Source organism: Pelodiscus sinensis, chromosome 1 (genome assembly GCF_049634645.1).
Source record: "Pelodiscus sinensis isolate JC-2024 chromosome 1, ASM4963464v1, whole genome shotgun sequence".
Taxonomy (NCBI): Eukaryota; Metazoa; Chordata; order Testudines; family Trionychidae; genus Pelodiscus; species Pelodiscus sinensis.
In genome coordinates, this window is record NC_134711.1 from 29,573,019 (window position 1) to 29,593,991 (window position 20,973).

Below are 20,973 nucleotides of genomic sequence, written 5' to 3' on the forward strand. Positions count from 1 at the left end.
AGTTGGGTTACATTGTACCTGCTGTGGCTGTTGCGCGAGGCATGTCCTGCCCTGCTCTCAGCCTGCCAGCGCCGGGCAGGGGTGGGGTCTCTTCCCGGACGTGGAAAAGCACTTTGCTGCACAGCGGGGGGGGACGACACATGGAGTCCAACATGGCAGCCTTAGAGTAGCTGCGACCCAGGCGGCAGCACTCAGCTGGGAGGCAGTGCAGGAGTAGGTGAGGGGGATGGGTCAGGCACTGGAAGGGCAGGGTTAGTGCCGGGGTGCTCCTGAGGTGAGGGGATGTAAGAGGTTGGGGCTGGCATTGGGGGGCTCTAGTACTAGGGTGCTGTAAGGGGTGGGGGACTCAGAGGCGGGGGCTGACAGTGGGGTGTGCTGCAGCATCCGGGATGGGGAACTGGCACTGGGTGGCTCTGGGGATGCGGTTCATAGTGGGGAGGCTATAGGGACAGGGCTGGCACTGCGGGGCTTTGGGGATGGGGCTAATATTGGGGACTGGCACTGGGGAGGGATCGGGACAGGGTTGGGTGCAGTAGGGCTCTGGAAACGAGCTGGCAGTGGGGGGTCTGGTGCGGGGGGGGCCTCCAAGGGCCAGGGGGGCTGGCACAGGGGGGCTCTGAGGGTAGGAAGCTGGCACTGGGGGAGGTTAGGTGCAGAAGACTGCAGGGTCAGTGGCTGGTGCTGGGGGTAGTGGAGGGGTGGGGGGCTTTAGGGGTTGGGGCTGGCACCTGGAGGACTCTGGGGGCCGGGGCTTTTGGTGGGCCAGCAACATTTTATTTGCATACTTGCATATATGTTATTTGCACAATGAATATGCAAACATGCAAATAAAATGTCACCGGTCCACCAAAAAAATTTTTTCAGCAGCCTTCTGCCCCGTTCAGTGTATAGGGTGAATGCACAAGGGAGCAGAATTAAGGTTATACATGAAAATAAATTGCTAACTGTCATACACAAAAATGGTAGAGCCCCTCTGACTGGGCAGTCACCAAGTGGTTGTGCATGGGGCCTAAGAGCAAAGTGGGCTCTGTACTTGAAACTTGTTGAGTCTGAACAGAATCCAAGTACCTAACCTGTTTCATCTGTCTGGCACCCTCTTCTGAGAAATGACACCCTGCAGTCCAGCTGCCTAGCACTGGGAACAGTGCTGCTGACTCAGACTCTGTCCTTAGCTTAAACACATGCTTTCCAGAACGCCAGCTGAATGTGTGCTTTGGATTTACAGTTCACCTCTTCAGGGGCATGTGAAAGTCAGCAGACACACAAATCTCTTTTGCATAGGAATCTAAATGGAAATCCCTCTACTTAAGTATTATAAGAGAAACAAATCAAGACAAAATAATAAACACATTCATACACCTTTCTCTACCTCAGCTTTGTCACTGTTCTGGAAAGTCCTTTGAATTTAGAGCAGAGACCTCTAAGGGGGTCCAGATTCCTTCTCTTCATCATTGAGTCTCCCTCTCAAGGTCAGTGAGCACTCTTCTTTTCTGGTTCTTTCCTGTGCATCTGACTCTGTTTGTATGTCTCAGCAGCAACATCTGCTTTCTCTAATACTGTATGATGCTGAGGATTTTTCACTCTCCACTTCTGCAGCCTTATGCAGAAAAACTTGGTTGATCTGGTTTCCCTCAGCTTCAGCCATCCTATTGTCTGGAAGTATTGCTACTTGAATAGATGAAACAAAATTAAAAGTCCAACAATCCACTTGATGTGGGAGGGGACACACTATATGATTGACAGCAGATGGCAGACTCCACATCCATGCCTATTGCATGGCACAATAGTTTCAGAATATCAATGAGAACTCATAAATTGTACCTAGTGTGATTCTGACATCAACTCAACTTTCAAATGCCTGTTTTTTTTTCATTTAACTTTAAATGACTGAATCAATGAAAACAAACTGAAGAAAGAGAATAAAGTCTAAGCAAAAATCTTTCATGGCAATCGAAGTTTACGTGAACCACTTAGTGGCTTTGCTGTGTGCATATACACTATACTATTGTTTTCTCTTTAACGCTACGATGAGAAATCTGTATATTTTGTTTCTCTTTGGCCCATTACATTCCTACCCAACACTCAAAGTTCCCCTGACACTTTGTTGCAATATTTTACTAACTTTTAACTACTCTGAATTGTTCCCCACCCCAGCCCTGCTCATTAAAGTTTCCTCCCTCTACTTTCTCTAATGTGCCGCAACAGTGACATGGTTCAAGGGTGGATTTCTTTCCATGTTCATTTAATACTCAATCTTTTTTTTTTTTTTTTTTTTTTTTACAGGTACTCCTTGTTAGACATCAGTCTGATTATATTAATAACTTTAATTCCCTTTGGACTTAGGTGGAAACTGAACCAGTAAGCTAGCGATAAATAGAGTTGCATCCTATTAATCGGTTACCCTGAGTTACTTATTTTACCCCAAATATTTTGTAATCTTTCAGTGTGTATTCATAGACAGGAGGGAAATGGAGAGTAAGATGTTCTGTCCACTATCTGTCACAAGGTCACTTAAAAGTATGTTGAAATGTTCTTGCAAATTGCATAATCCTCTGATTAGCCCAGTCTCATAAGAAGTGATTTGAATAGGCACTGAATGGCTAGTCAGAGGACAGTCTTATAAGCATGTGATATTAGTTTATATGAAGTAACTTGTAGCATAAATCAGTTTCTGTGCAGATAGCAGGATTAGCCAGTTTCCTTGTCTGGTTTGCTTTGAGTTTGAGACTTTACAGCTGTTCTGCTGCATGTTGTCAAGGCAGTTTTTTTTTTTTTAAAGCAACAAAATACTGAGCAGAGTAACTTCCATCTTTAAAATTTTAATGAGCCTTCCTGTCTTGTTTTATTTCATGCCTTTGTTCAGAGAGTGCTGGAATTGATACTGAATCCTTTCTTCATTGGGAACTAATGTGGAGTTGTGAAAAGGATACTATCCGTAAACTCTTCAGTTCTCAGACTGAAAGAATTATTAGCTGTTAAGTATGGTTTTCATTGGTTGTACTAGTTGGTTCAACACAACACACTTTTTAAGAAAAGTCTATCAGAATACCCCATTGACTATAAAAATTATAACCTACATTTTTTGGTAGGAATGCAATGTTATCCTTCTGTGGTACATATGGATATGTTGAAAATATGCTGCTGCTTTTTTATGAAGATATTCAATAATAACATTAAATACTGTATAAAACAGTCCTTGTCTTCTTCTGGACAGTGTATTTGCATAGATATAATGCATGTAAAGAGGTCCATTTGGATACTTGTCTTTATGGTTTTGCCTTTTTAGAATTTTCTTAACACTTCAAGGTAATTATCATTTTTCTCTCTCTTTTCTTAACAGAGGAAGAGCTCAGGAAGCTCAGAGAAGAAACAAATGCTGAAACTTTAAAGCAAGAACTAGAAAAAGAACGGCAGAGAAGATTGGAACTAGAACAAAAGATCAATGAAGTACTTAAAACAAGGTAAGAGAAATCACTGCATGAAGTATAGCTCAAGTGTCAGCTAAACTGAGTGGCACTGAGTGATGAATTACAACATTTTAAAAACTCCATGCTTGTTTATTCTCCAGGATTTCACTAGAGAGAGTAGGCAAGCCAGAAGTTGGGGCTATTGTAAATTTCTAATCTGTCTTCATGCATAACACAGGCCATAGGACTTCTCTCTAATTCCTTTGAACTAGAATCATAGAGCTGGAAGAGACCTCAGAAGGTCATCAAGTCCAGCCCACTACCCAAGGAAGAACCAATCCCAACTAAATCAACCCAGCCAGAACATATAGGCTTCTTAGAAAAACATTTGGGCTATGTCTAGACTGCCTCCTCTTGCACAAGAAAATATGCAAATGAGGCAAAGTGGTAAATATCACTGCACCTCATTGCATACTTAATAAGCTGCCATTTTGTACAAGGGGCTTTTGTGCAAAAAGGAGCCCTTTGCACAAAATCCCCCTCTTGCACAAGAGCCATTCTGTCGTTTTTTTTTCAGGAAGAACGGCTCTTGCACAAAAGCGGGTTCTTGTGCAAAAGCCCCTTGAGCAAAATGGTGGCACATTAACTATGTAATGAAGCATGCCGATATTCACCATTTCACCTCATTTGCATATATTCTTGCGCAAGAGGGGGCAGCCTAGACGTAGCCCCAGTCTTGGTTTCAAAATTTGCAATGGAGTCTCTACCATTGTATTAACTTGGTAAACTATTTCACTGGTTAATAACCCTCCCTCCAATGCCCTTTTAATAATAATGTCTTATTTCCCGTAGAAAAGCATGTGTCAGTACTGATCTCTTCTCTCCCTCCCCCCCCCCCCCCCAAAGAAACCCCAGTGGCTCAAGTGCACTCCATTTCAGAGCTGCTTCATGTGAACACTGATCTTTAGTTTACTCCTTTTCAGGTGTTGCCTCCCTCAGGCACTCTGTGCCGGGATATGTGATAGTTAAAGCTTGAACACAGACTTTGCAAAAGGATTTCTGCAAGCAATTACCCTTCACTTTAGATCCTACAAAATGTTAGATAAAAACAAATGCTTCTGGTTCCTTGCCACGTTAAATGTTCTTTGGGATCAGAGTTAGTGTTTTTTTAGGGTTCCAAGTCCTGCTTTATGGTTTCTCCTCCAAACATGAAGTAAGCACTCTTTCATATAGCCAGCTTCCTTTTCGTTCTTCCTCTGTAAAATGGCTGGTGCCTTACTTCCTTCCATTTCTTCCAGCTCCTTTTATTAGATGATGCACTGTTCAGCCTCAGACCCCCAGTTAAGTGATCATTCGTCTGGTTTCCAGGCTATCTTGGGTAGACTGGTTCCTCCTGATAATATTTAATTGACCTCCTTTTAAATTGAAGATCACCAAGGTATTAAGATCCTCCACCATATGCCTTGTGTCTCCACCCATTGGAATTTTGTGACCAAGATGGAGGTGAAAATGATAAAGAAGGCACAGATTAGCCTTACAATTAAAATGGGGATTGTAGTTTGATATGGTTATACAGAGTCCAGAATATCCAATGGAATTCAAAAGTTGCATATAGATTCTCCAAATTGTCAGAAACCCCAAATTTGTTTGTTTTCACCAGTTCTGCCTGCTGTTCTCTTTGTGCAGTGTGTAGATATGTGCAAGACCAAAAGGACAACACCACTGAGAAAGTTTCCCTGTTTATTCTCATATCAGCTAGGCCTTTATTTTAAGGAGTCTTTTTTCTAGCATGTCTTCCACTTGAATGAAATGTGTCTCATTCCTTTTTGATCGGTTACACGTGACAACTCATTTTGAAACACCTTACATGATTTGCAGGCACATATACAGGCCTCTCACCCACATGAACAAAACTAAAACTACTAAAGTTGTAGAGTAGGAAGAAGAGATTATTGTTGTTTTTTATGTAGTTCGGAGGAGCTCAGATACTACAGTTTTGTGGGCATCCAGTAAGTACCCCAGACAAACACAGATGGTGCAACTAGAATCAGTGAAGGGAAGAAAAGGGATGCTTAAGAGGACTGTCTTGCCAAAAACCTGGCGTCTTTCTTCTGAATTTCTTTATGGTTTTTGATTTTGCAGCCATAGTGCCCACATCAACATCCATTGTTTGGGAAGCATCAGAAAAAGACATTTCTTTTGGGATATATGGGGAGTGCCCAGTCTTTGGTACAGCAGCTGCAGCTTGTGGTGCTTTGCCAGTGGAATGCATAAATGATCTGCAAGGTTAGAGATGAGTACCCATATCACAGGTTCTTGTCTGGCTCTTTTGCATAGCATTGCAGAACACTCATCTCCAAAACATCCAGTTGGCTGCACTGTTTGTTTTATTTATTTTGAATCTGCCTGAGTTCGTGATAGGCTGCATGTACAATAGCTGCTCTTAAAAAGTTTCATAACAGATTAAAACATTCTCAACATCCCAAGAGCATTTCTTCTTATGCGAATTACACATAGACCTGTATGGTTTTGTTGACAGGATCTCCTGTGTAAGAATCTTTCTCTTTGTTTCTGTTGGCAAAGAACCTACAAACCTAGAATGTTAGTTGGATAAAGTGTGCTGCTTGTTCACAAGTGAGGGAGTGCTTGGTGGGTAGGGGAAAAAGGAAAGTCCAATGTATTTTATGTAAACCTGTAATCTTTCCTCTGAAGTAAATTTAATATGTGAAAATAATAGATTTATTCAAACAAGAGGAGGGACATCAGAATATATGTAACTGGTGTGTTAACTCACCTATTCTTGTATGTAAGATCACTCCAACTTCAGAAACCTTTAATTTGCATAGGCACAATTGAATCACTGTTTTTCTGCCCTAGTTTGAGAAGAATAGTATCATTGTCTCTCTATACTAGAGATGTGAAAGATTAACCAGATTGGCTGGAGCCCAATTAAATGGGATTTTAAATCCCTAGTCTATACTCTTTGGCTACGTCTAGACTACATCCCTTTTTCGTAAAAGGGATATAAATTAGATGTATCGCAATCGCTAATGAAGAGGGGATTTAAATCTCCCCTACTTCATTAGCATAAAAATGGCTGCTGCTTTTTTTCTGCACAGAGCTTTGTCGGAAAAAAGAGCCAGTCTAGACTCTGATTTTGCGGAAAATAAAGCCTTTTCAGAAAGAGCCCTTATCCCTTACTTCATATGAGCCCATTCAAAAATAAATCAATTTAGTCCTTATGTTCAAGCAAAGATAATTTGAGGCTGAGTAAACCTATGACTTACTTTGATTTTAATGCTGGTATCCCTTAAAATGAGTTAACCCTTCCCCTCCCACCATTTTTCTTGGTGGGAGTTCCTAGTTGCAGGAGAATTTATGTGATTAAAAAAAAAAAAAAAAATCTGGGCTGGGTTTAGGAAACCTGAACAAGGAATCAGCTCTTCCTGTATGCCATGCTGCCCCACTCGATGTGATGTGAGACTTGTGCAGGCAGTGGTCAGTGTGCCCCATGACCTCCCTTGCAGAAGGAGCTCAGAAGTTGTATCTTAGTTCTAGTACTTGGTCCACTATTTTAGAGGTGCACAAGGCTGAAACAAAGGAGTTTGTGGATTCATCCTATGAATCTGTCTGAAGCAATTAATTACAGGCCCTGACCCCCAGATGCAACCAGAAGATGCTATGAACTATCATCTCATAGTTCTTGCGCAAGAAGCACTGACTTCATACATTAGTACGTCCGTGTTCTTGCGCAAGAACTCGCGGCTAGTGTAGACAGGCAGCAAGTTTTGGCGCAAAAGCATCTGCTTTTGCGCAAGATTGCACCAATGTAGACATAACCTATGTGTGAAACTGATTGTTCCTTCCTAAGTGGAGCACTTTGCATTTGTCTTTATTAAACTTTATCCTGTTTACCTCAGACCATTACTCCAATTTGTCCGGATCACTTTGAATTATCACCTTATCTTCCAGATTAGTCGCAACCCCTCCCAGCTTGGTATCATCTGCAAACTTAATAAGCGTACTTTCTATGCCAATATCTAAATCGTTGATGAAGATATTGAACAGAACCAGTCCAATATCTTCCAAAAAACAGACCCCCTTGTGGAATCCCACTTGTTATACCTTTCCACCAGGATTGTGAACCATTAATAACTACTCTCTGAATACGGTTATCCAGCCAGTTATGCACCCACTTTATAGTAATCCCCCAAGCAGTCAGCAGTATGGAAAGGGAGTATGGTCAGAAAATCCAGAACTGGGGTTCCCAACATGTATCAGGATGACTGTACTGCACATAAAATACAGTTGTATAGGTTGAAATTCTGTAACCCGGACTTCCCTGATCCGGCAACACCACTGGTCCGGCATCCTCAGGTGATCCTCTGAAAGCATTCATGGGATTAAGCTGTCTGGTTGAGGCCAGGAGCATTGCCAAAGTAGGGGGCTGAGATGGAGTACTGCAGGTAGCAGAGCCATTGGGAGGACTGCAGAGCCCTGTGATTTCTGGGGGGGGAGGTGGAGCATGGCTGCCAGAGATGAGTATGGAGCCCCCAGGACATAGTGGGGGGTACTGAGGAAGTGCGCAGAGGAGCACAGAGCACCCAAAGTGTTGATTTTTCACGAGATTTTTTTAAAAAAAATTTCTAATCAAACTCCAAGACTACTGGGGGAGTGTGGAGCCGCTGAGTGGAAAGCAGAGCTGTGGGCTGCAGTGGGGCTGCTGGGGGTGGAGAGCTCCGCTTCCCCCAGGCATCAACAAAGTTGTTGGGTGGTGCATGAAGCCCAAAGTGGATGCAGGACACTGGCAGGAGCGTGCAACTGCTGGGCAATAGCAGAGCTCAGGATTGCAGCAGAGCTGCTGGGGAGATAGCAGAGCCCCCTGCCACCAGCAGGAGCATAGAGCCCCAGGCAGCAGTGAAGCCATTGTGGAGAGAGTGGAGCTCTGCACAGCAGTGGAGTCCTAGACCATTGTGGGGAGTAGAGTTGGTAGGTGTCCGGTATTGACCTGGACAGTCCGGTATTTTTGCCTCCTGTCTGGTAAACAAAAAAAAATCAGAAAATACTGGACACCTAAAATGTCCAGTATTTTCTGGGTGTTTTTTCCAGAAAATACAGGACATGTGGCAAACCTACAACACACTCAGCAACCGGGCCCAGCCCCCACCAGCCTGGACCTCCTCTCTGGGCGCCCCCGGATGTCCCCTCCACCCCTCTTTGCTTACCTGGTTCCGCAGGGGCTTGTCTTGTGGCTAAAACAGAAAAACAAAATGGCTGCTATCAAAAAAGCCTCTTCTTAAAGGGGCCATGCTGATTTAAAAAAAAAATTTTTTTTCTTAATTGCTGTCGGGGTCTCCCCCCCCCCCCCCCCCCAACAACTTTGGTCTTACCCCTTTTTTTTTCCTCAACAGAATTTTTTTCCTGGTGTGTTTTTTTTTTTGCGGTGGAGGGGTGTTCGGTATTTTTGGTTAAACCATCTGACAGTGTCAATAGGGAGAGCAGAACCCCAGGATGCAGGTTTGACCTCCCTTGGTCTGGCAAATTCTCTGGTCCGGGCCCAGTCAGGTTCTGAGGGTGCTGGACCAGAGAGGTACAACCTATACAGAGAAATCTTGGAATGAATTATAGAATGGCTGGCTGTAAAGCTACAGAAAGGTGTAATTGTGCTGTTAGGAAAGAAGAGCTTCCTTTAGCCTTTAGCTGTAAAATGTATGCTGTTTTAATGGATTCTAAAAATCTGTGAAAATAAATCTATATTACTTCCCCTTTAGCTACCAGCTCAGCTTGCACCACAATGGAAACAAATTTTGCTTGTCCTTCTGCCTCCCTCCTACCATGCTTTTCTGCTGCCCCTCCAGTGGAAACAGCACTTCTGTTTCCCAGCAAGGGCAGTCCTGCAGCATGGAAACATGTATCTGGTTCGTTCATGGGAAATAACAAGCATGAAATATTCTGATTCTTCAGGAATTCATCTCTTCTTGTTTCTTTTTTTTCCTTTATAGAACGGAAGAGTTGTCAACAATTCAACAACCCACAAAACCACCGACACAAGTCAATGGAACAGGTAGTTTTGACTAGTCGGTACTAGTGATTCGATTCACTTATCAGTTTTTCGTCACGTGAGCTTTTCTCTCAAAACTGATCTGGGAGATGATACTGAAACATTTGTGTAAAAGTGTTTGGTTCTTTATTCAGACTTTTGGAGCGCTACCTGTGAAAGATTATTTGGATATACTCTTCTGGTCACACAACCATGGTTTAATTTAACAAACTTAAGTTTATAGGATGAAAGAAAAGAGTGTTATCTTTCTCTCTTGATTTCCTTTAAAGTTAAATGACACTGCTGGTGTTAAAATGTTCTTTAGTATTTGACATTAAGTAGAATTTTTGTTGTCTTCGAAAAGCAAAGATAAACATAGCCATCTAGCCCAGTATACGGTCTTTCAACCAAGTGGCCAATGCCAAGTGCTTATACAAATACTCTGCTGCAGAGGGATCTGTATCTGTTAGTACCCAATTAAAATGTAATAACATTATTGCAACTGGAATTTCTGGTCTGTGGGACATTCTAAAATTCAAAACAAAACCTGAAGCAGAACACACACTAAAATTTGGAATAAAGTATAAATTAAATATTTTGACATTTTTTTGAAATGTTTCTAAGGCTCCCTAGGATTTTTGAAGATGTTGAAGAACCAGTAGCCCCAGCCCCGAAGACTGCTTGTGTGGGGTTTATGTCCTGGGAACCTATTGCAGTTTGGGCTTCCAGGATCCTTATCTGTCCAGGCAGGGTATCAAGCAGCTGGACAGGCATACTGGCAGGAAATCAGGAAGGTTTTGAAGCCTACTTGTTTTTTTTTCTCAAAATTAGACTAACATATACAAGGCATAACTAGGGAAGAGTGTTGTATTACTGGGCAGGAGGAGGAAGAAGGAGGAATAGTTTGATTATAATTGTCGAGCAAATAGGATTATAGAGTACAACTGGCCAATCTTAAAGTTATGTGGCTACCTTAATGTGAAAAGACTCTTAGTCTGTTGTTTGGCTGGATTCAGAAATTTTATAAATTTGGCTTTCCATGTTGCCAGCTTAATAGTGTATGGTTTTTAATGGTCTTTGTGCTAATTAAGCATTTACCATGTTTAAACAATTTGTATTGTTGAATAAAGGATATTTGACTCTTCTCTTTGACCTCCCATGAAAACCAACTTCATAATCATTCAGGTATTGCGATGACTTTTTAAAAATTGTATGATTTCTCTGCTTTTTATGAAAGAGCGGCGTGGAGTCCTGTGGCACCTTATAGATTTATTGAAGTGTTGGAGCATAAGCTTTCGTGAGAAAAGACCCACTTCGTCAGATGCATGCATCTGACGAAGTGGGTCTTTGCCCATGAAAGCTTATGTTCCAACACTTCAGTTAGTCTATAAGGTGCCACAGGACTCCTCGCCACTTTTGCAGATTCAGACTAACAAGGCTACCCCTCTGATACCTCCTGCTTTTTATGCCAGAGCAAATATCTAGTCTTGTTTATCAAATGCTTTCCTAGGGTAATGTATCACAGATACTAATTGATTTGGGATTAATGTTTTTGGAAGGTCACAGCAACACTTATGCATCTGAAGTCCCTAGACACGTATTGCTTGTTTGAACAAGACAATTATGGCAACAGAGCTAAAGAGATGATTTGAAAGGTGAAGCCTCAACACTAAAAGTTAGAGAAATTTGGGGTCCTACTATATATAATTGGTGGAATATCTGAAAGAGAAGCAATCCAGAGGAAGAAACATATGAAATGGTTTATGAACAACCAGTTTTCGCAATAAAACTTTATCTGGTGGCATCTGCATTTAACTTGAATATTTCTCCTTAAAGACCAGGAGTCAAATGTTAATTTTAAAAAGTGGATGTCCCTAGATCGATTGTCTTTAATTTCCACAGTTGGTGGGGAAGGAACCATTCAGTGCCATTTGAATCTGAAGTGGAAGGTGATAATTTACAAAGAATGCAACTAAACTACAAATTGAAATTAGATTGTATGTCCGAACATACAAAATACTCTGTTTGATTTATAGATAAACGCAGTCAGATGATGTGTTCAAGAGTCCAGAAGTGGTTTTATGACAAATTTGGGGAGTATGTTGAAGACTTCAGATTTCAGCCGGAAGAAAATACAGTGGAAACAGAAGAGCCACTTAGTGCTAGAAGGTAAATATACCTGTAGAACCACCTCCTTGCTTTGGATAAACCAGCATAAAACTTGTCACAAATTATTCTGCTATAATAAAATACAGGTAAGGAAATGCATTTCTGTAAAAAGTTATAGAAATTGAAGTAGCAGGGCTAATTTTGGCTTTGTATGGTTCTAAATTAGTGTTAGAAACAGAGAGTTGAAATCCTGTAATTTTTCTCCATGTCTACAATAAAATTAGACTTGGGGCATGTTTACACTGCAGTTGAGAGCAAGCTTTCCAACTTGGGTGAACAGATAAGTGATAGCTCTGCTCAAGCTGGGCACACCAAAAATAGAGTAGTCAGGGATAGGACAGATGGTGACTTCATGTATTGGAGAGTCCTGTTGGCTAGCTCAAGCTACCCATGCTCTTCCTTGCTATCTGCTAATTTAGCATGCTTGTGTAAGCCACACGCCTTCTGGGTGTGGTGCCTCTGAGAGAATAGCGAGTCAGCTTGACTGTCTTAGCTAACAGCCAACTGGCTTTTAGCCCATGTGGTAGAGGTTTATGCACCAAGCTCCAGAGGTCCCAGGTTTGATTTTTCCCACAGATGATTGGGGTCTGTCAGTGTTTTACTAGCATGTCTCCTGTGCTGGAAAGTACACTTCACATACAGCAGTGGTCACCAACCAGTAGATCGGGATCTACTGGTAGATATTGGAGCCGCTGACAGGGGATCCTGACTGGTTTGGCAGGGACGCTATCAAGTGCCAGCATTTCAGCTGCCCCTCCCCACAGTGCCCTGCTGCTCCTGCTCAGAGCTGCCCCCTGGAGCCTCCTGCTTGTTGTTCAGAGTAGGGGATACAGAGGTAGGGGGGTATTGATGTCACTTTGACCTCGTCCCCTGTACCTTATATTCCCAGAGTGAAGAGGGTGGGGCCTAGGCGAAGGGGTGGAGCAGGGGTATTTGGGTTTGAGGTAGATCTTGGACTGACTTAAATTCAGAAAGTGATCTTGTGCTTAAAAAGGTTGGAGACCACTAAGCTACAGTATAGATATACCCATGAGCTAGCTACTGGATCCACAGTGTGCTAGAAAATATTTCCTTTAGTTGCGAAGCCAAGTAGCTCATTAGTCTATTGAGATTTTTGGCTTCAAATTTGATCTTAGTTGTAACTAATTTTCAGATGCATTTTTGGCAGTTGACAATAGCTTTATACCACTGATACACTAGCTCTCTAATGTGTGTATTGTACTAGAACAAAAGTTCACAGAAATGCTGAGTTTCCCTGAAATGCTTGTTTGCCTAACATCATATTGTATTATCCATATTTTTCTAGGCTAACTGAAAATATGAGAAGATTAAGTAAGTACCCAGCAATGTCATTGCCTCAACATAAAATCAGACTTTTTTTTATCCTTTACCATAATATTTGTGCATATAAAAAGGCAGAAGTTCTCAAAAATACTTTTGCCAGTTTATAGGAGAAGCATTACTGAATCTTGGAATTAATATCTACTCCAAGGATTAACTTGAGAAACATGACACTAGGGATGGTACTGTCTGCCGCATTATTAAATAGTGGCAGAAGGTATACCCTTGTTAAGCTCTAAGGAAACAGGATGCGCCCATAGAGACTGTAATACAGTCTCTAAATAAATAAATACCCAGTCTGCTAAATAAATACCCACTCTGGTGAATATTAACTCTTCAGAGCTGGATAACTGAAAGCTCATCTTACACCCCGGTACTCCGCCTTAGTTAATGGAAGTATTAGCAGAGATAGAGACCTGCTAGAGTCAGTATATGTATGCAGGCATGGACCCTAATTGAGCAGGAGGAATACTTCATTTGTGGACTATGCTAATGCTTTGTTCTGCCTAATTTTAAAAATAAAATGATCATAGTGTGTTGTTTCTGTTTGCTTCGGGAAACTCCAGGGTGGCCAAACTGCAGCTCTTGAGCCACATGCAGTTATTTTACAGTTAAAGTCTGGCTCAAGGAATCCACCATTCTCTGCCTACCAGATGGAAGGGAGGGACTCAGGGCTTCCCCCTTAGAGCAGGGTGGTGGGACTAGAGGTATCAGCCTAGGAGGGAGAGGGGTGTAGGGGCTTCAGCCTCTTGGGAGGAAACTGCTGGGGCTCAGGAGTGTTCAGACCCAGGGAACATGCCAGGTGATGTTCTGATCCTCACGAGCCTGCTGTAGGGCAGAAGCCCTGTGCCCCGGTGTCTGTTCAGCGCTTGAAATTCTGACAACTGTCCTATACAGCTTGGTGGGTCTGTAAATTTGGCCACCCCAGAGACACTTCTGTGGCTTGTCCTCCTTATTAGGAAGTCAAGAAAGTCCCAGCTGAGTAAGAAATGTAAGACTGCATCCTGGGTATTTTTCTGGGAGATCTGAATCATTCTTAAATTTCCTCAAAAGCAAGGAAATACAGATACAAAGGCAAGGAAGGTTACCAGAGTTACCCTTTTTTGAGGTTCACTCAGGGGCTGGGCATTAGACTTAACTCAATACAACACTGATGACAGGCGCTGCCTGATTGAAGCAGTGGCCTTCTCTGGTACTACTGTCTTCCCAGTGAGTTCCATACAGTTTGGGGTGTGATGTTGGTACCTAGAGCTTCCCTTTCGATGGTTCTGACCCTGAAGCACATCCAGTCCTGGGTGTTTTAAGAACTTCCAAGTCATAGCAGGGAATTTTGAGGCCATTAATTTGTATTGCTCATACTACCCTCCTTGAAGTTATCAGGAGTCTTGACTAAAGTCTACAGGGGATCAAATTAGGCCCAGTAATAGGATATGAGGTTGGAAAGAGAAGAGTGATTAAAGGAGCTAACCCAGTGTGAATCATGTTTCTACTTCCTTGTGTTAAACACTGGTTAGTTTGTGGGTGTGTGATTCCCTTTAATTGCTCAATGAACTTTAAGTCTCTTTTTTTGGTTTTGTTAGTCGTCTTTGAACTAGTTTTGCATGCTTGTGTTGTCAGGCAGGGTCCTCCCAACGAATTCCTGACAGGTCTCTGGCTCCATGGATGAGGATAATCAGAATTCTGCTTGCTTGTGCACTCAGTGTTGTGTGCTGTGTTGATTTGTGTGTTGTTTAACACAGCAGACTTCAAGAGAGCCCCCAAAGACCACAAATCAGAGAAGGATTGAAGGTGGCCGGCAAGGTTTATTGTTACGTGGAGTACAGTAATAGTTGTCAGTAGACTGTACTGAACCACTGTGCATATGTAATCTGTGACAATGGACTGACTCAGTGAGTGGGAGACTGCCACTGCCCCTCCCCCCCACTCCATCCAGACAAAGACTGTCTCACCCTCTTACACAGATCTCTCCTTCCTCGAGATGGGTGTCCCTGTGGGTGCTCCACCACTCCCCATTCTTCCCCTCTGCTTTGGTACTATTTCCATACTTTTCTGGGGCAGAAAAGGAACTGAGGAGATCGTTCTTCATGCATGTGCAGTAGCTGCCTAGTGCATGTAGCGCTTCTGCACTTGTGCAAGCTAGCTGTCAAAGCCACTGCTATTAAAACACCTAAGGTGGACACCCACAAGGATACCCATCTCAAAGAATGTCAGTTACTACAGAGGGTGAGTAATCCTCTCTTACACATCACTCCTGATGTTGTCAGGTTGCTATCCTCTGTCCCTGTCAGGTTACCACCCATCACCCTGTACCTCATAGTTTGATTAGATCACCTCTATCTACCATGCTGTCATTTTAGACCCTTTCTTGAACCTGAGTCTGTGTCTGTGGGGAGTGTGGCTACCAAGGTCTTTTTTAATGAGCTGATGGTACCATGTGCTTTCAACTTATGACCAGTACCAATTACTGTTTTATAGTCGATACCTAATACCAAGTACTGTTCTGCACCTGGGCCAATTACCAATTAGTGTTTTACACTCTCAGCCGTGTTCCTGTCAAGTTCTGTGAGAAAGGGCCTGCCCCTCTTGCTCATGGCTTAGCTTTGCTTTATATTAGCCATGTTTTTTCCATTGTTATCTAGGCCTCAAGCCAGGCATTTTCTATATGGGCTTATGTTTTAGGCCTTCATCTTACTATACCGGAGATTCTGAGAAAGCTCTTCCATTTAAATAAAAAAATCCAATCCATAAGCCTGCCTTTAACATTCAGAATAGATCCCAGTTTATTCCCAGTTTACTTATTGTTTTACAAATGATTCAAGTGCTATTAATTACTTACATTTGTTTTTTCTTTCCTTTAGAGAGAGGTGCCAAACCTGTTACTAATTTTGTGAAGAATCTTTCTGCCTTATCAGATTGGTATTCTATCTACACTTCTGCTATTGCCTTTATTGTAAGTTACCCTCTTCCTCCAAGTTGAAAACTTTATAGTCATCACCTGGTGGCATTTTTTTGAAAGTACCTACTATAATTCAGCATTGCCACATTTGCTGAAGTCAAAACAATGTAGTACAATTTAGATAATATTTTGTTCTATATTTAATAAAACTATTTTTCTTCAGAACTATTTTTAATGTTTGGATTTTTGGTTCATTTCATAACATAACGTTAGGCATTGACAAAAGTTTCCATATTTGCAAATTGTTTACGATTTAGTGGGTGTCATCCTCATGGACCGGTTGCCTGTGCCTGCCACCACTTCCTGCCCACCATCCAATCATCTGACTGATGTTCCTCTATGAAATATCTTGTCAGTCTCAGTTCAGTTACTAATATGGACAGGTCCATATCCAATGCAATGTTCCCCATCAGTTCCCCACCATAACATCACAGTTAGCATTAATTTTGGCACCCTTTTTGCCATTGTCAGAAGAGACGCTCGGGAAATAAGCATACAGACTGATCTAGAATTGAGGTATACTGATGTGGTTTTGTAAGGAGGGCTTGTACTGCTGCTGGTGATGTGTGGTCTGTAGATAATTACAGGTCTTACAGTCTCTGTATCTCTTAATCCACACTAACTCTAATTTAAATATACTGGAAAAAATCTAATCTATAATTTAAAAATAAATTACAAGCTACTGAACTGAAGGGTTCTAGCAACATCATAAACTGTGCAAGTGAAATTTAATTATTTTGCATAGTTACAGCTACATTTTCACTGATTGTAGCACTATTGGTCAAAATGGGCTGCTGATTTAAAAACAATATTCATATACTGATCAAGGAACACTAAAAAGAACCACCTCCCTTCTGGGTTCCCCTATGACTTCTAACACTGCCTCTACATCCCTTTGCCCAGACCCCTTCTTCTCTTCCTCCCATTTCTCCATTTCTCACCAACTCTTGCTTCTCATCTGGAAAGTGATTTATCTAGAAGCAGAATGGTCTGAAGAACCTTTTCTGGGGTTTGGAAACTTCTAGCTGTACTGATGGATGAGCACTGTCTCATTGTGTGGCTTTGAGTAGAATGCCTTGCTATGTTTCCTTGTCCATACTGTGGCCTTTTTCAGAGGTTTTGAGGGCAGTAACGGACATATGGGAGTGGGGGAGTAACAGAGTGGGGGAGATCTAGGTTGGCTGTTAGGAAAAACTATTTCACTAGAAGGGTGAGGAAGCACTGGAATGGGTTACATCGGGAGGTGGTGGAATCTCCATCCCTAGAGGTTTTTAAGTCTCAGCTTGACAAAGCCCTGGCTGGGATGATTTAGTTGGGGTTGTTCCTGCTTTGGGCAGGGGGCTGGACTCTATGACCTCCTGAGGTCTCTTCCAGCCCTAGGATTCTATGATATGGAAATCATTTCAAAAGTGCAATCTGTTATGTAAGCGCTAAATAATGTTTTCCCCTTTTTTCTTAGACATCTTAGTTTCCTTCCCCTGAATGACATAAAACCTGGTAAAGCATTGGGGATATTGCATCTGTGGGGAAAAAAAATACAATTCAATATCTTGGTGCTCAGCCTGCCATCTCTTCCTCAAGAGTCCAGTTGCTGGAACCATTCTGACTTCCACTCAGCTGCTTCTGATTCACTGCTAGATGATCATAAGATGGCCCCTTTTGTCTTAACTTCTATTACTCTAATAACTTTCGAGAGAGCCTGTTAAGGCTTCCTACAGCTCCAGCAACTACAAAAGATTTACTGATGCACATGTAGCTCAGAGCTGCTTCCATGAAATTGATAGAATCTCATAGATAACATTTAACGCTGGGTGTGTGAATCTGGTACAGTCATGGGTGCTTTCACACCCTTAAGTGTTAATAGATTGGGGAGTTGAGTTTTAGCATGTATTGTCATGTGCCTAGAAACAAAATTCATGTATTGTTTTGTGCAAATCACTGTAACTTAGCTTGTAATCTGCAACTTTCTTTTTGTCTACAGATTTACATGAATGCTGTATGGCATGGCTGGGCCATTCCTATGTTCTTATTTTTAGCAATTTTGAGGTTATCTCTAAATTACCTCATAGCCAGGTATTTACTTTGCTTAACTATTAAGAATTTAGCCATTTGTGTAACTTAATTTATCAAGAGGCTTTTATTTTGTTCTTGACATGTTACAGTTAATTTCAGTTTATTTGCTTAGAGCCAGGGTTAAAATGTGTGTTTAAATAAATGTGTGGGTCTAAAGCCATGACAAATATCAAGTCATAGAATCCAGATTAGTCTTGTGATAGATCTTCATGTCTCTTAGGTAATAGTCTTGGTTTGCATTGACTCAGGTCACCAGAAGCAATGCCACATATTCTCTGACTTAATGCAGTGCATTATTGTTAGAGTAAAATCCCCAAAAGGATCCAGTTTCCATCCTCAAGTAATACTAGAAGAGATGGGAAAGCATCATGTTATAGGCTGAAGCCTGTTCAAGTTTAAGCAAAAAATCTTTTTCTTTCATTCAGGCTTGACACAAGTTGAATTAATTTTTAACTTAGATACAAATATGCTAATGAGAAAATATTTAGTTTTTCACAGTTTTAACCCCAACTTGCCTTCATACTCTTACATGTACAGGAGGCCCCCGACTTGTGACCACCCGAGTTCTGACCCCCCACACTTACAACTGTTTTTGTAAGTGTGGAAGGTGCCGAAAACCCCCGACCTACGTTCTCAGCCTGCATTTATGATGGCATACGGCGCCTGTCATCAATGAGGATTCGAGTTGTGACGCCCCCGACTTGCAATACTTCCCTAGGAACCAATCGCATCGTAAGATGGGGGGCCTCCTGTAGTGGCACTCTTTGTTGTAACCATATATCTCAGCTCTTACAGAAACTATGCAAAAAATCTAAAAATTCAGTAATATTGATTTGAATTGATTAAACAGCCCCAGAAATTTATATTGAGTGTTCTGAGAAACTGAGGTATTTAAAAAAAAAAAAAAGTCTATTCCTGAGAGTCATGAAGAATGCCTACCTAAACCTCAGTGTCAGGCTTAGGACCCTTAAAAGTGCAAAGTCTCACTTCTAATACTGATGACTTTCAACAGTTCTACTGAGGAAGGGGAAAGAGCCTGTTTTTATTGGAATTTAACAGGTAACATTTAGTTTGAAGTGTACAACTCCAGTGACTTCATGGGAGGTTCATCTGTTTAATTGCTGAATTAGATCCAGAATGTGTAATCATTCAGTTAGGGAGAAAAATACAATCTTTGCAAATGGCCTATGCAGCATTAGTATATATTTATTGGACAATACTATAATCCCTTCATTACTGCTTATTGTAAGAAAAAGGATTGATGAGCTTATTTTAAAAAAAAACAAAAAAACCTCCCAGCACAAACGATGATGCAGAATGGTTGATATGATGTTTTGCTCAACAGCTTAGAACACACTTTAATTACTGTAAACATACAAGTGGCTATAACGTCATTGCCATAAATCAGTGTTAAGTGTTTGAAATATCAAGGTCATATAACTGGTTATTGTTTGTGTGTGTACTTAAAAGGGCACCGTTAGTTACCCTCTCATAGATATTTAAATACTTCATCATTTTGTTAAAGCTGCTTAAGTTTTGGTTGCAGAAAAGCATTTTAAACCCTGCTCAGTAGACTTGTGAAGAAGAGATATCTATATAGTTTGTTCCTTTCACTTTTAGGGGTTGGAGAATACAGTGGAGCATTGTGCCTGAAGTTTCTGAGCCCATTGTAAGTCTTCAGTCTTCAATTTGCAGTGCATGTTGTAATGCTGTTCCAAAACACATATATATGTCTATGTGAAAATTGTCCTTTCTAAGGGCACACCTTGACTCTGTGGAAGATTGACACTGCTATGATCAATCATCCAGACTTTGATTTAGCGAGTCTAGTTAAGACTCACTAAATCGAACTCAGAGCGCACCACACAAGGGTCTGGTACTCCTGCTCTTGCCAGGAGTAAGGTAATCTGATAGAAGCATATGCTCCTATAGGGTGCCTGCTGTGGGGACGCCGCCAAGCTTGATTTAAGGTATGTGAATTCTAGCTATGTATTTTATGTAGCTGGAGTTGCATGCCTTAAGCCGAGCTGCCGGGTCTAGTGTAGACCTGGCCTAAGTCTTTTGCTATTTTTAATCACTCAGATGGGGAAGATGTAAAAACACACAACTGTCACCACTCTTCTTTCTTTTGTTATTTGCAGTTTCGAAACCAACATTGGTGGTGGGTTTTGCTGTTTTTTTTTTACTGGAGAATGTTGGCTGTTTCATCATAAGTGAAAGTGTGAATTGAGATTTAAATCTAGCAGACTTTTCCATTTCGGAAACTTGCTTATACTTTTGCTGAAAGTCCACTGCAATAGTATGAAGCTGTTAGTAGCTTTCTGCCTGTGAAGAGTAATATTGATTTGAATTAAATAGCCCAGAAATTTATACTCTCCATAAGAGTTCTTAGGAAGGACTATTGATGATGGAGAGCTATTTTCATTTTTATCATAAGTTTCTAGGCACATAACTTTACAAGAGAGTTTTTAAACAGAATATAAATGATCCTTGTCTAGCGCAGGAAGGACATCAGATTTGTACAACATCTGCATACATCAGAGCAATTTGTTAGTTAGCTACTACTAAGACAAATCACAGCTAGCAGCTGAAAAACTAAAACCCATATGTGGTCTACAGTAAATTTAGGATACAGGATGCATATTTGTTGGCTTTATTGTATGTGAAAAGTTTTTTGATTTTTTTTGTAACCAGCAGTTTTCTAAAAATATAAAGAGAAGTGACAAAGCTAAAAGGTAAATTTTAATTGGAATTTTTGTATCTTGTCCTAGGAACCTCCAAAGGAAGACCTGACAGTGTCAGAAAAATTTCAGCTTGTTCTAGATGTGGCACAAAAAGCACAGGTAGGTACTGTGCTCCATTCAAACTTTGCCAGTGTTTCCCAAATAAAGAAGATACACCTTGACAGAGCTTGGTGTCGGAACTAATTTACCTTGTAATGTCTTGTTCCTTTATATATTTAAAAGAAATACCTTGTAATGGAGAAG

General features: G+C 41.4%; 1 protein-coding gene across 5 annotated transcripts in view; it reads left to right on the top strand.

The window, feature by feature from the left end:
- Positions 1 to 20,973, top strand: part of GRAMD4 (GRAM domain containing 4) — a 125,373-nt gene that overhangs the window by 81,043 nt on the left and 23,357 nt on the right. For all 5 annotated transcript variants that reach the window (XM_075927714.1, XM_075927735.1, XM_075927721.1 and 2 more), the window contains exons 4-11: positions 3,341 to 3,461; positions 9,410 to 9,471; positions 11,484 to 11,616; positions 12,923 to 12,948; positions 15,816 to 15,907; positions 17,895 to 17,986; positions 19,607 to 19,655; positions 20,758 to 20,829. In XM_075927714.1, coding sequence (XP_075783829.1) covers positions 3,341 to 3,461; positions 9,410 to 9,471; positions 11,484 to 11,616; positions 12,923 to 12,948; positions 15,816 to 15,907; positions 17,895 to 17,986; positions 19,607 to 19,655; positions 20,758 to 20,829 — 647 coding nt within the window. The remainder of the gene's footprint in view (positions 1 to 3,340; positions 3,462 to 9,409; positions 9,472 to 11,483; positions 11,617 to 12,922; positions 12,949 to 15,815; positions 15,908 to 17,894; positions 17,987 to 19,606; positions 19,656 to 20,757; positions 20,830 to 20,973) is intronic.